The 16,033-nt window shown below is 34.0% G+C and overlaps 1 protein-coding gene across 3 annotated transcripts in view; it reads right to left on the reverse strand.

The window, feature by feature from the left end:
- The window catches only part of IKZF2 (IKAROS family zinc finger 2), a 155,517-nt gene that overhangs the window by 20,390 nt on the left and 119,094 nt on the right, over positions 1-16,033 (reverse strand). For all 3 annotated transcript variants that reach the window (XM_025405613.1, XM_025405611.1, XM_025405612.1), the window contains one exon: positions 2,061-2,198. In XM_025405613.1, the coding sequence (XP_025261398.1) occupies positions 2,061-2,198 (138 nt within the window). The remainder of the gene's footprint in view (positions 1-2,060; positions 2,199-16,033) is intronic.

Raw genomic sequence — 16,033 nt, forward strand, 5'->3', positions numbered from 1 at the left:
CTATTACCATATAGTCTTTTAGGAGTATGTATGCAATACAGAATTCCATAAATAACTAGGAATGCAAAAATAATAAATAAAGTTGGAAATGCATGACCCCATCAAATGTCAGAACTGTAATGGGAGAACATCATATAGAAAAACTAGTAGCAATGCCATAAGGTGTTTTGGGGAAGATTTGGTATTCCCCTAAGCTTCCATCAGCTTCCTGCCTCAACTTACCCTTAAATCCAACAATTTAAATAGTAACAGTGTGTTTGGTCAGCAAATGAAACCTCTAATGCTTAAGTTATTGCTGGTAAATAACAAATTTATAGGGAATAGCACATTTACTGTTACTGAGTTATTTAATGTTCTCAAATGTTAGCGGTAAAGTAAACCATTTGTTGGGCATTTATTACACATCTCATCACATTTAATCCTCAAACCCAGACTGTGAGTGACACACCCAGACACCATGTAGCCAGAGCAGGTTTGGCAGACTCCGACACACACCATTTTGTAATCTCTATGTTCTAGATCCTATGCTATCGTCATCAGTCCAGGTAATGCAAGCTTGAAATATCACATTTACCAAGACTTGATACACAGATAGGTTTGTAAAAAATGTTAATGATGATAATATAAAAATAAATGGACTTGATCAAAACAATCAATAGAATTAGATTCTTTAGATTATAGAAACTAGAAGGAAACATTTCAGTTGTTCAGAATAACAAGAAAAATTTTAAATTAAAAAAATCCCCAATTCAACAACACATAATCACTAGCTGTCCAACACACACAGTTCCACAGTATATACTCTATAAAACAAACAGAAAACCCCAGAAATAATCCTTGACCTGGCTATGTCTAAGCCAATACATAGATATTTATATTTTAAAAGTGACTGTGCAATCCCCAACTATACCATTTAATACTGGGCAAACCTTTTTTAAATAAAAGATATACAAGTAGCCAGGTGCAGTGGTTTACACCTGTAATCCCAGCACTTTGGGAAGTCAAGGCGGGCAGCTCACCTGAGGTCAGGCGTTTGAGACCAGCCTGGCCAACATGGCGAAACCCTGTCTCTACTAAAAATACAAAAATTAGCCAGGCCTGGTGGCACATGCCTGTAATTCCAGCTACTCAGCAGGCTGAGGCAGGGGAATCGCTTGAACTTGGGAGGCAGAGGTTGCGGTGAGCTGAGATCGCACCACTGCCCTCCAGACTGGGTGGCAAAGTGAAGAGTCCATCTCAAAAAAAAGAATAATAAAATTAAAAAATTTTTAAAAAATAAATAAAATATATACATGTACTAATAAGTTGAGATTTTTGTCTTTGTAAAATAAAAGTTATCACTATACAAATCTAATTAGTAAGACAAGACAGACACTACAAATCTTAAGAATTGAAATTCAGCACATGTACCCTAGAACTTAAAATATAATAAAAAAAAATAAAAATAAATTAAAAAAAAAGAATTGAAATTCATTATTTTCCTATATAAGGCTGATTATTAAAATTAACTTTTCAGGAACAGAGAATTATTCATTGATAAACCTTAGGGATTGTCTTCCTACCTGCCACAGTGTAGTTAGAGATGAGGATGTTTTGCTTGGAGAATGTTTTTTATGGAGAGAGATGGTGTCTAATTTTGGTCTAGATTGTTTTGCACATTGTAGAAAGCAAAATCAGTAATTTCTCAGAAAAATTAAAGGGCCGATTGGAGAAATTTCAAATTATATGACTGATCACTTGCATTCTTTAAGGCAACCTACAAACTAACATGGAACCAGCTCTAACTATCTGGTTAGCTAAATGAAAAAGAAGAGTAAACAGCACCTGCCTTTGGTATATTAAATGTTGGTTGCCATTATTATGCTAAGTCAAATGTTATCAGAAATAATTTGGGAATATTGCAAAATTTCAATATAGATTATCTGCAATGTACCCCAAAGCTCAACTCATTTAAGTTAAAGTGATCTAAAATAGTTTTAAAGAGCATAAGATTTTATCTTCATGTTGAACTACAAAAGCAGTAGGGGGAAATAAAAATGATGAATCCAATTTCTACCCACCATGGTGACTCATGACCTGCCCAGCAGCCTCCATGCTGACATTCTGGAGATAGTTGTGGCAGCGTTCCTTGTGCTCCTCCAGTGAACTGCGCTGCTTGTAGCTTCGTCCACAGTAGTTGCACTTGTGAGGTTTACCCACTGTGAAGAGAACTCAAGGTCAATGTGCTGTCAGTCCCATCCACATTCAAAGAAAAATCAATAGCTAACTTTTGATAGTCTAGGGGGAAGCACTCATATAATTTTCAGACTTAAATCTCTTCCTCCTTTACATTCCCATTTTGGCAAGAAAAGATAATACATTTCTACCAAGACTAAAAGACAACAAGAAGACAGGCGGATCGTACCTCTGGCAACAGGGAAATACTGAATCAAATTCTTGCTCTGACTGTATTCTAGACCTTGAGGGCCTGATGATCAATCTTCAAATTATCTGACTCTTAATACATTGACTCTCAGCTTTGACTCATTAAAAGACAAATCAGGAGTATCCTAGATACATCATAAGTTTTTTTTTTCTTTCTTTTCGGGTAAGGGCAGAGAATTTTACAGAAGAAAACTTAAAATGCAACAACTTGAAATGTCACCGTTTAATAAACAGATTATTCTTGGGTACCAAGAAGATTAAAAAGAATTCAAGTGGTGAGAAAAAGTACAGATGAAAGTAGTTTCCTTTCTTTTCACTTTGGTAACAACTATTCACCCATGCAAAATTTTGTGGCAGATAAGTATATTCTCCCTCATCAGCTTTCATAATACCAAGAATTAACCTACTAGGTGCTTTGAGTCAGGATTATTACACAATATGTAGTTATGAAATGATAGTAATAGTTTCCAAAACATCTCACATTCAGGAAATGAATTATTCCCTAATAGCTAGGGAGCCATTATCTCAGTGTCATTATCTCAATACATCTGTTAAAATACTAAGATGTTCAGTAAAAAAAAAAAAAAAAAACTTTAAAAAACAAAGTAAGAAGAAAAATATAATCTCTACAGAAAGAAGCATGTTTTAATGCATGACTCTTCATATGGACATCACAGAGCACTTTGACTCTTGGTTTTGAATGAATACAGAACAACATAAAACCCCAGGTGGTCTGTGCCAAAGCCCTCAGTAGTAAAGCACAGTGTGATCCTCGCCCATGTCTCTATTTGACTCCCATAGGAATTATTTAGTTTTGCCCAGAGAATAACAGACAACTCTTTTTCATGACCAAAGATAGCATCCCTAACTCGTCATCTTATAAACCCATGCTATGACATTGGTCACAAGAGGAACTGAAATACTGTAACAAGGCAAGGTATTCATGGCTGCCTAAAAGTTTCACAGTACTAACGAAAAAGAAAACTACACCAAATCTTTTTTTGGGGGGGCAAAATTTTAATAGAATGTAATTGAGGTACACATAAATTAAGATCAGTTATTTCATAATCATAATTGTAAACTATCATAAAAGCTATTTATGGAGTGATTATTCAGTTTTTAAAAAAATGTTTGGCAAACTAGCTTCTATTTTTTGGAACCATGGATTTCTGGGAAGTAGCTGATAATACTGTGCAGAACTTATATCACCATGTGACAGCATTAAAAATACAAGAAAATAAGTTTTGCTGAAATCATCTAGTGTAAATAATATAAATAAATTTACATGTAATTATGTTCCAAGATATGGGACTACATAAGAAAAAGTATCTGTCTGCGATTCGCATTACTCAATTTTGGGTTGTTCTGTAATATTTCTCTAGAAATAGTAACAAATTTACACTGAACAAGCTTATTAACCAATTAATACTTATTAAGCGCTTACATTGAAGCTAATAGCCCACTGTAAACTACTTCAGTCATTTTCTGGTCTTCCCTGGTATTAGTCCCATCACATTATGATGCCTCTGTTGTACCATGAGCATATTCTCCAATACTTTCTTCCTCTTATTTCTTTAAGCAATCATTGTATCTTATCAATTTAATTAAAACATGGTTTTTCATTCTACTGCCCTTGGCTCACAACCCTCTAAAAGTCCCAACTCACCTGATAAGAAAGAAGAGACATGAAGTTTTTACTGTTTTCTACTCATTTTTTACTACACTCATTACTATAGCATCTGCTTTAATTCAGCTTCTTCCCTTTTGTCCTCTATTTTAAAGCATCACTCCTTCCTCTTCATCCCATCATTGAATCCAACAGGGATTTGAGTTGGGCTTTGTTATAAAAGTACAACTTTAATTTTCCCAACTCTTCATCTCCATTCTATTCCAGCAACCCAATTATTAGGTGACATGTTGGATTTGGACATTTCTTACAACTACTCTATTTCCAATAAATTTGTTCTGGAGACAATCTATCCTTTTACCTCTCTCATTCATTCAATACGTATTTAGTAACAGACTACTGTGCATCAATGCTGACGAGGCTAAAATGTAAAGTGGAAAACAAATTCCCATGGTGCCTATCCATATGCAACTGACAGTCTGGTGAGGAAGACAGACATTTAATAAATACACAAGCAATATATTATAAATTGTGGGGGGTTACATGGAGCAAAAGAATGCTGTCGTAATATAACATGGGGAAACTAGTTTGAAAAGGTTGAACAAGGTCTGTTTGAAGTAGGAACATTTCAGGTGATAACTGAAGAAAAAGTAGTCATTATACAGCTGGGGAGTGGGGGTGGAAAGGCAGGATTTCAGGATTTCTGAGACCTGTAGTCATTTATTTTCTTCTATATACTTAGCTCCTTCAAAGTCTACATTCTGCCCTTACTACTCTTTTGAAAATTGTTTTCAGACATCACCAACAATCCCTGCAAATTCAATGGCTTTACTATCTCCACAAGACCATTTCTTATCCTTTTCATACTATTTCTGAAAAATAAAGTTTATAAAAATATTATTTATACTTACTCCCTATACATGTATTTATCTGTACATGAGTTTATCTTTAAAGTAATACATAATTAATATGTATAACATATATATTCATATAAAAGGACCAATATTTCACTACCTTTATTTTTATAATAGTTATTATTATTATTACTACATATTGTCACCAACTGAAGCAGACTTTTTCTCGTATTATGGAAACATTTTTGAAAAGTCAGTGGTCTCTGAATCATTAAATCCGTAGACTTTTATTAGTCCTTTATCTTCCTAATCTCTTGGCCACTATCAAGCTTTCTTGTGTCTTGGGTCTCCTGTTTTAGCGTCTGAGATCAGATCCTACATTCCCCCCACTGCTTCTCAGTTTTTTCCTAACTTGCAAATATGTTACATACACTCCTTCAGATATTGTTCTCAGTACAATGTTCTCCCTCTTTGCTCTCTAAATGAAGTGCTCATTTTTATGAAATATCCACATCAGGTCAAGAATAATTTCCCATGTTTGTAAGCTCCAATTGGCCATGTACATCTTTGAATATCTGAGTGAATCCCTTCCCTACAACAAAAACAAAGAGCATCAGGACACAGCTGTCTCCTCTGCTCTCACAGAACTCTGTTCATACTCTGTTGATGCATTACTTATAACAACTGTGTTGTAATTATCAATTTGATATCTATTTATTTCCCTAGTCCAAATGATGAGCCTCATAAGGACAGAGATCTTGTTTTACTCAATTTTAAATTGATAATACATATCAAGTTATTAAACATAGGAGACAATATGTATTTGCTGAATGACTACTTCAAATCCATACTTTCAACTGCCTTTTGAGTCTTGCCTCATGGATATTCCCCCAAAAGCTAATCATTCAAGATACCCACAACTATCTTCCTCCACAAAACTCCCTCTCTGTTCTGACTGCCCTCCTTTGCTAGCATTACCACTGTTCTAATACTCAAGATTCTCAACAGTGCACCACTTTTTTTACCTTCTACCTCTTTTCCTACTTCAAAGCGCTGCTAAATTCTATATACTGGACTCGTAAAATGATTCTCAATTTGATCCCTTCTTTTCATTCTCACAATCAATATCCTAGTTCAGGCCTTCATTATTGCTCACCTGGGCTGGCATAATAGACTTCAAATAGGCTTTCTCTTCCCATGTGTAATTATTTTATTCCTCTCTCCAACAACCTTCAATAACTGTTAACTTTTATTGAACTAAGTTGAAATCCCTTTACCTGGCATTCAGCACCTGATACAATCTGGTCCCAAAGTGCACGTCCCACTCCTACCCCAGGCTCCAGTCAAAATTACTTTGCACCTACACTTCTGAGTCTTGTTTTTTTGCTGTAATGGCCTCACATGATTCCTACCTCTTGAAATCGTCCGCATCCTTCCACTTCCAACCTCCTTAACTCTGTTCCATTTTAAAGTGATCTTTCTCACTAAAGAACTATTCCTGTATTGACCCTCATGCTTAGAACGCTTTCAAAACTCTATCACTCTATCTTACATTATTTGTGACTTTTACACTGGTATTTACACACCAATTTTCATCTTCATGTTAGATCTTGACCTTTTTGAGAAATTTTAACCATATCTTATGTATCTTTGTAACCTCCAAAGAGTTTAGCAGGGTGCTTTGCTCACAGAAAGAACTAATCAGTGCAGTTTTTATGAGTGAGACCATCTCGAAACTTTTAAAATAGCTTTCTCTCATTAGTTTTTCTTAAATCTTTTTCTAATTTCAAATGTAAAACATTCACATAAAAATATTTTAATCACCAGTAAAATCCATAATTATATCATTTAGAAATAACTGTCGTTGGTATTTCAGTATCATACTCATGCTTTTTTTAATGCATGCAAAGATAAATTTTGGTGTGAAAATGAGTTATTTTATACACTGTATTTTATAACCTGTTTATTTTATTGACCAGTATATTTTGAACATTTTCCCATATTATGAAGTGATATTTTTGTGGCTGTTGTTAGGTAACATTTTCTCCCAGATTCTAGTGTTACGGTAATGCTGAATTATTCAGTTTGCCTCGCATTCTGAGTCCTTTTCTTTTATTAGTTTAATGACTATTTTTGTTTTTACCATAGTTAGATATGCCTATAAAAAAAATCAAATAGTCCCAAGTGGCATTTAATGAAATACACAGTCTCTTCCCGGTGCTGCCCTACCTGCCCCCAAGCAATCTAATCGAAATCCCAAAAAGCAACCATTTTCAGCTCCTTCTTCTGGTGATTATATTCATATTTCTAAATAATATATAGGTTATTTTTATTCATTGGGTTTAGAGATAATCTACTGCTTCTGTGTCTTGGTAGTTAAGGATTCAGCTCTTACAAACACCCTCTCAATTCTCACTTCTGTGGTCTTTCAATAGTTACATAATCATTTCTGGTAATAGTATAGAAATGGAAATTTCCAGTAGTCACAGAAATATTAATCATAACATACTATTTGGTTCAACAGTGATTACACTTCCTTTTTTGTGCAGCTTTTAATTTTTCCTAGAGTTAATAATCGTCTCCCTTTTTATTTTGCTTGTGTTTCTGTATCCAGTCCACTTACCCCCCTCCTCTGAGGTTCTCACACCTTACTGATAACTGTTCTAGAGTCCAAAACAATGTCCTAGGTCCTTGCCAACCCTACTTCCCTCTTGCTTTCTCACAACCATTGGCACCCCTCTCCCCAGTTGGAACTGATGGTACCCTGGGTTTATTACAGAGTTGTTATCCAGAACTTTCCTTTGTCTCCCTCATGGTTAGTCTTTTGCTGCCTGAACCCCATGTTTTCCTCTTTGTTGGGTTTAGAATTTCCAAGTTGAAGGTCATTTTCTCTTAACATTTTGAAGACTTTTTTCCACTGGGCTACTAACCTCCAAAGTTTCTTTTTAAAAGTATTATATAAATGTAGCTTTATATGTGTCCTGTTTGTCTGAAAGCTCTTAGTAACTTCAGTTTGTCACTGATGTTCTGAAATTTCTGAAATATGAATGTATATCTTCGGTCTAAAGTCTCTTATTTGGATGTTTGTCCCTTACCTCTCAAAAAACACATGTTTGTACTATATATAATAAGTATGTACTATTTCATATATTACAGAATATTTACATATATACAGATAAAGCATATAAATATGTGTTTAACATCTCTTCACATTATTACTATAGTTGTCAAAAGTCTATGGCTATTTCAACTTAATTTTTATATATGGCATAAGAGTCTTAGACCATTCTTTTCAAAAATATGGGTATTCAATTGTTCTAGACCCATTTGTAGAAAACATTATCCTTTCCCCCCTTAAATTATCTCAGTACTTTTGCTGAAAATCAACTGATCAATTTGGGGTCTATTTCTGGACTCTATTCCATTCCATTAATCTCTATGTCTATCCTTAAACCAACAGAGCAAGTGTTAGGATAAAGTTGGAATCAGGTAGTGCAAGTCATCCAAATTTGCCTTTTCAAAACTATTTTGGCTATTTTAGGTCTACATTTCCAAACAAAGTTTGAAATCAGTTTGCCAATTTCTGTTAAAAAGTCTGTTGGGATTTTGACTGAAATTGCCTTGAACTGACAGACTCAATTTCAGGAGAAACCAACATCTTAACAATACTGAATCTTTTAAATCATGATAATGTCTCATCTCTCCATTTATTGAAGTTTTTAATTTATCTCAGCAATGTATTATAATTTTAAGTGCACAGTTCTTACACATATTACTAAATTTATCTCTAAGTATCTCATACATTTTGGGATGTTATGATCAATGGCATTGCTTTCTAAATTCCAATGTCCAACTATTAATTCCTAGCATATAGAAATACATTTGATTATTCTCAGTATGTCAAATAAATATGTGCATTACCATGTTTATTACATCATTATTCACAATAGCCAAGATATGGAATCAACCTAAGTGTCCACCTTTTCTTTTTACATTCATCAAATGATAACCTTCATTATGAGGAAGTTCTTTTCTACTCTATTGCTGAGAAATTTTATAATACATGAATGCTGAATTAAGTCAAATACTTTTTCTGCAACTTTAAAGACAAACTAAAATCTTTTCTTTTTTAGTCTGTTAATATGGAAAATTACATTGAGTGGTATTTTTTTTCGCCCAATGTTAAACCAACTTTAAATTCCTAAGATAAATCCCACTTGGTCATGATATATTATGCTTTTTATATATTCTAGATTCAATGTGTTAAAATTTTAAGGACTTTTGCATCTGCATCATGAAGAATACCATTATGTAGTATTTTTTTCTTGTAATGTCTTTGATTTTGGTGTCAGAGTAATGTTGAACATAATTTGTTTGGAGGCCTCCCTCCCTCCCTTTTCTATTCTCTAGAGGAATTTGTTCCTTTAATGTTTTTCTTAAATTACATTTTCCTTAAATGTTTGACAGAATTTACCAGTGAAGTCATCTGGAGTTTTCTTTGCAGGAAGGTTTTTAACTTCAATTTCAATTCCTGGAATAAATATAGGCTATTCAGAGTATGTATTTCTTCTTGAATGAGTCAATAATTTCTATTTTTTATTTCATCTAGCTGAATTTGACATAAAGTTATTCACAATATTCCCATATTATGCTCCCAATGGCTACAGGATTTTTAGCGATTTCCCGTTTTTATTCTGGATGATGCCAAATTATGTGATCTTTTTATATTGATTGGTCTTGCTAGAGGTTTATCTACTTTATTGATCTTTTCATATAATCAGTCTTCAATTTCACTGACTTTTCTCCATTATTTTTGTTTTACTCTTTCATTGGTTTCAGTCTTTATCATTTTTATTTTTTTTCTTAACATATTTGGATTGATCTTGTTCTTTTTAAATCTCTTAAGGAAGCTTAAGATCATTAGTTTGAGATTTTCTTCATTTCCAATATAAACTAAGTGTCTAAATTACAAATTTCCCTCTAAGCACCACTTCTACACATCATGTTCATGTTTTCCTCTATATTTTTGAATACATGGAGTATATATATAATGGTTGTTTTATCAACTTTGTCTTCAAATTCCACTATTTGGGCCATTTCTGGATCTATTTCTATTGCTTGATTATTCTCCTGATTATAAATAATATTGTCTATGTTTTTGCATATCTGTTAGTTTTTTAATGGAATGCTGGATATTGTGAATTTTCCTTTAATTGATTCTAGATTTTACTGCATTTTTTTACAATGTGATTGACTTATCCCAATATGCAGTTATGTTACTTGGAATTAGTTTGATCCTTTCAAAATTTACTTTAATGCTTGACGGCAGGTCCAGAGCATGCTTTCGTCTAAAGACTAGCTCAGCTCCAGTACTAAGGCAATACTCTTCGAAGGACTTTACTCAGTGTCTTGCATATTACAAGACCTTCTCACTTTGACTGGTGAGAATTAATTATACCCAGACTTCTATGTGTTCCAGAAATTACTTGGCCTTCTGCTTCCTAGTGTTTCTTTTCCCAACTTCAGGTAGTTACCTCGTACAGATAAGTAGATAACTATTTAGCCAAAGAATCAAGGGAGCCCTCTACTCTGCAAAACTCCAGAACTTTTTCTGTGCAGCTTCCTCCAATGTGTTACTCTGCTTTGCATGCACTAAACACACTGGTCTCCCTGGTCTCTGATCTGTCTTCTCAATTCAGCAAGACTACCTGGCTCTGGGTTTGATGTCCTTGAGCTATGGCCTGGAAATCGCCTCAAGAAAGTAAGTTGGGGGCATAGGACTCACAAGTTTGGGTTTTTTTATTTTTATTTTTCTCTCTCAGGGACCACAGTCTTGCATTGTTTATTGTTATTGTCTAAAATTTATCTAATATATTTTGTCTAATCTTCTAGTTGCTTGAGTTGGGAAGATAAATCTGGTCCCCGATACTTCTTCATGGATTAAATGGATTTTTTAAATTGGATTAAATACCAAGAAGTCACACTAACTTTTAAAGTTTTAGCACCAATACAATTCAGGTAACTGAAATAGTTTCCTATAAATACAATCTTAAGATGTGTTACAATACTAAGGATTCTACGACACAAAAGATAGCAGTGTTTCTCAATTGCCTCAAAAGTCAACATATAGTCTTTTCTTTGACATATTGTCCCTCACCAATAGCCCTATAGTAACAAAAATGAGAGATTTACTGGTGTAATCTGTCAGAGATACAGAGACAGATTCCAGATATGAGGAATGAATTACAAATTAAATATCCAGTAAAGAAAAGTTGACAATTTGGCCAACTGTTCAATTAGGAAATAGTTTGCTGGCATTTACTAGCATTTCATCTATCTCTCTTTATGTGGAATCAGAAATACAAAATAATCTGCCCTCATTCCCCTAAGAACCTATATACCTACCAAAAAGTAAGAGAAAGTCAAATTGCCATAAAAATTTTTCGAAATAAGAACATTTACCATAAATTCATGGAGTACTATGAAGAACCAAGTCTTGTTCACTTACATTTTTTTGAAATGTCACTTCAAGAGTTATCCTAGTGAAATCTATAAAACAAATTACAATAGCACTAATACATGTGGTAAAGGTTTTATTCTTTATATAGATGTATGTACATTTACACATACAGAAACATACAAAGCAATGCATTTATATATAGAAAATGTATTTACCATTTTTCATAACATAAATTTAACATTATGCATATATCACATTTATTTTTCTTTAATAAAATTAAATGTACCTACTTTCCTATAAATACTCTAAGGCAAAAAATAGGAGTCTGAAATCTAATTTACCTTATAGAATTATAAATTACTCTGAAGAAATATTAGCAATGACAATATGGCAAAACAGGCATTTAATTTTTTTCTGCTCTTAGTACTCGTAAGTTTTACTATGTCTTAGTGGTCTGTTACATTGCATGAACTCTGTGTATGAACAATTTTAAGGTTTCTGATCCCCATTGCTACACTACTGCCTCAAAAACAGTGTTGCAAATTCATATTCAAAATAGAAGTGTGTAAGAAAGCCATTTCACCATGCTGTCACCAACAATAAATACTATCTTTAAAATAATACATTATCCATTTATGTGCTAGCCTATATCCTCAAATTGTAGTAAGGCACTTGGGGTGCTGAAGCAAACTCTTAGGGATACTGTATGATATTTTCCATTTTTAGGGAAATAATATGAGATACCTCTTAGACATCATGCACATTACTTATTCAGTTTCAACATTGTATCACACTGCATTCCTTTCAATTATGTCATATCTTTGTGAAGCTGGGTTTCAGTGGTTGCTGCACTACAAAGCAAGCACTGCATGACAATCAATATGGAACAGGAAAAGAGAGTGGCAGTGTCCAACTTGATTTCAAGGTTGGGGAAGTTGTACCATGCCCAACACGGCATACAATCCCATTAGTAAGTAACTGTGGCCATCTAAGGATGAAAATAAAACAAAACAAAAACACTGTTTTGGGTTTCAATTTATATATTATAATTTTCCCAAATGGATAAAAAGTTGTTAGGGCACAAATCATTATTAAGTTGTTTGGACCTTACTACTTAATAAAATGAAACTGTTCAGTATTACTTTTAGCCATAAATGCACTTTGACAAAATTATTAAGACACTAGGGTCACAATGAACCAAGAAAGTTTGGGAAAACTGAGCTAGGTAATAAAATGTAATTTGCATTTCTTTCACATTTGCATTAGTGAAACTAAACGTTAAACAAAAAAATTATTAGCCTTTTGTATGATATCCTTTCAAATTATCTATTTCATGCCTTCATCTATTTTTTAATTATGATCTTACTGCTTTTGTCTTTCTCATCAATTTGTTCGCTCTCTGTGTATATTAACGCCTTTGACTTATTTCTTGACTTACCTATTTTACTTATGTTTTTTTTGAGGTTTAGAGGTTTTATATTTTTGTATGGTCAAAATTGTTGGTAGTTTCCCACGTTGTGATTTCTTTACTGTTTTAAGTTTTAAAATTCGGCCTGATACAGAATTTTTAAGAAATATCCACACCTACTTTTTTTTCTAAATCTTTATAAGTCTTAATGACTCTAGATTTCTTTCTTTAATGAAATGATTAAGTGGGAAAAGAATATTTGAGAAAGGAAACAGAGCCCTACCTGAAAAGTGAGACATCTTTCAAAGAGTATCTCTTTATATGAAATCATTTCAGGATAATTAGGTGTCTGTCAAAAATCATTACAGTGAAATAACTTTTATCTCTCTAAGGACAGTTTACTAAAGTACTTGAGGGTGGGGGGGATGAATGTTAAATGTTTAAACAAGTCTGTGAGACAGTATATTTAATGCAGATTTCTTAGAGATTTACAATGTACATGAGCACTATCAGAGGTTCTTTTGGATGTTTAGCTGCAATAACAAAAAAAGCAAACAAATAAAATTTATTTAACCCAATGTTTTCCCAAAAAACTATATAGTACAATTTTTTTATTTTAGCTACTAGTAATTTCCCAAGTAAATAATTGTTTGTGAACATACTGTGAGGAACACTGCATTATGACAATAAAAGAGGCACAAAAAGCCAGCATTAGTACTATTTTTCTTTTTCTTTTTGTATTTTTTTTGGTGAGACGGAGTCTCGCTCTGTCACCCAGGCTGGAGTGCAGGAGCGCAGGAGTGCAGTGGCGCCATCTCAGCTCACTGCAACCTCCGCCTCCTGGGTTCAAATGATTCTCCAGCCTCGGCCTCCCGAGTAGCTGGGACTACAGGCATGCACCACCACATCTGGCTGATTTTTGTATTTTTAGTAGAGATGGGGTTTCACCATATTGGCCAGGCTGCTCTCGAACTCCTGACCTCAGGTGATCCGCCCGCCTTGGCCTCCCAAAGTGCTAGGATTACAGGCGTGAGCCACCGCGCCTGGCCACATTAATACTGTTTACTCTTCTTTAACAGGATATGCCAGGTGTTAAGTTCCTTTAGCATAAATTTCTTGAGCACCTCCAGTGTTCTACGTCCACATTCTAGGTGCTGTAGGTACAGCACTGAATGAGACATATGTCATTCCTGCATCCACAGAGCTAACATTATTAACCATCCAAATATTGCCATTTGTTTTATAATGTAACAACATTATTCAAAGTAAATTGAAAATCTTATACAGGACACAAACACCAGGAAAAATTGTATATAAAAAAGTATGTGTGGGATCTTTAAAGTAAAATCACAGACATTTGAAAGCAAAAGAAAACTCCTTTTTATTGTTTCGGGCACTCTGGAAGAAAAATAGGCACAATTCAAAAAAGAAAATGTCTTACGTAAGATTATTTTTATAAGAGCCTAAGTTGTTGGCATCTACTTTTCTATCACTTTAAGTAAACATGTTTCCTCAGATTTCTTGAACTTAACACCTAAAATAAGGAAGCAAAATGGGATTAAGCAAAATATACATTGTAACATATTTTGGCAGTGTAACAGTTATGCTTCCCCGGCATTTCCTTATCACATAAAATATTTTATTGCTTATTTTTATCATTGCTAATAAAATAAACAATAAACAGAAGTAGATGTTTAATCTCTCTAAATTTTTCCATTTCTGTTAAAATATATACATATCAATTATTTATTCATATAACATATAATTTACCAGCTGCCTAAAATGTGGCATATATAATCATAATAATAAACATTATATTCAAAAACCATTTAACTCCTAGGGTTGCTCACTTCTTTCACTGGAAGTGTAACATAAATTATTTAACAGATTGGTTGATGAATGTAGGAAAAAGACTAGAGAAAGTATAAAGGTGCAAAAAGTCTTAGCGTGGCCAGGAGATGGTACAGTAAAATCTAAGACACAAGAGAAACAGAAGATATATTTGATACTATTTCATTATTACAAATATGCAAAATATTCATTATGGGGAACAAAAAGTAAACAGAAAGGCTAGTAAGAATTTACTAGGCATACAGATTAAATGAATAATCCAAATTACATAGACTCTTCCTTTTAATAAGATTTCAATTCATCAAACTCCTAGCATATCTTGGAGATATTGCAGGTTGAGTTCCAGCCCATCACAATAAAGAATATATCCTGATAAAGTGGGTCACTCAGATAAAAGTTATGTTCATGTCATACCATAGTCTATTAAGTGTGCAATAGAATTGTGTATAAAAACAATGTATATACCTTAATTTTAAAAATATTTTATTGCTAAAAAATGCTAAACAGGCCAGGTGCAGTGGCTCTCACCTGTAATATAAGCATTTTGGGAAGTGGAGGCAGGAGGATCACTAGAACCCAGGAGTTCTAGACCAGCCTGGGCAACATGATGAAATCTCGTCTCTATAAACAATACAAAATTAGCAAAACTAGCCAGGGTGTGGTAGCTTGCACCAGTGGTCCCAGCTACTCGGGAGGCTGAGAGGCTGAGGTGGGAGGATCACTTAGCCCAGACTTTCAAGGCTACAGTCAGTTGTGATTGCACCACTGCACTGCAGCCTGGGCAACAGAGCAAGACCTTGTCTTAAATACATACATACATACATACATACATACACACACTGTAAAGATAATCTGAGCCTTTGGACTCATAATCTTTCCACTGGTGGAGGAGGGTGTTGCCTTGATGTCCATGGCTACTGATTGATAAGGCTGGTGGTTGCTGAAGGCTGGGATGGATATGGCAATTCCTTAACATAAGGCAACAATGAAGTTTGTCACATCAGTCAACACTTCCTTTCACAAAGGATTTCTCTGTAGCATGTGATGTAATTTGATACGATTTTACCCAGAGTAGAATTTCTTTCAAACTTGGATTCAACCCTCTCAAACTCTGCTACTGCTTTGTCAACTAAGTTAACATAATATTCTAAATCCTCTCTTGTCATTTCAACAATGTTCACAGGATCTGCACTAGAAGATTTGATCTCAAGAAACCACTTTCTTCGCTCATTGTAAGAAGCAACTCTTTATCCATTCACATTTTATAATGAGACTATAGTAATTCAATCACATCTTCAGGCTCCGCCTCAAATTCTAGTTATGTTGCTGTTTCTACCACATCTGCAGTTCCTTTCTCCACTGAAGTCCTGGACCTCCTGAAAGTCATCCATGAGGTTGACATCAACTTC

Source organism: Theropithecus gelada, chromosome 12 (genome assembly GCF_003255815.1).
Source record: "Theropithecus gelada isolate Dixy chromosome 12, Tgel_1.0, whole genome shotgun sequence".
Lineage (NCBI taxonomy): Eukaryota > Metazoa > Chordata > Mammalia > Primates > Cercopithecidae > Theropithecus > Theropithecus gelada.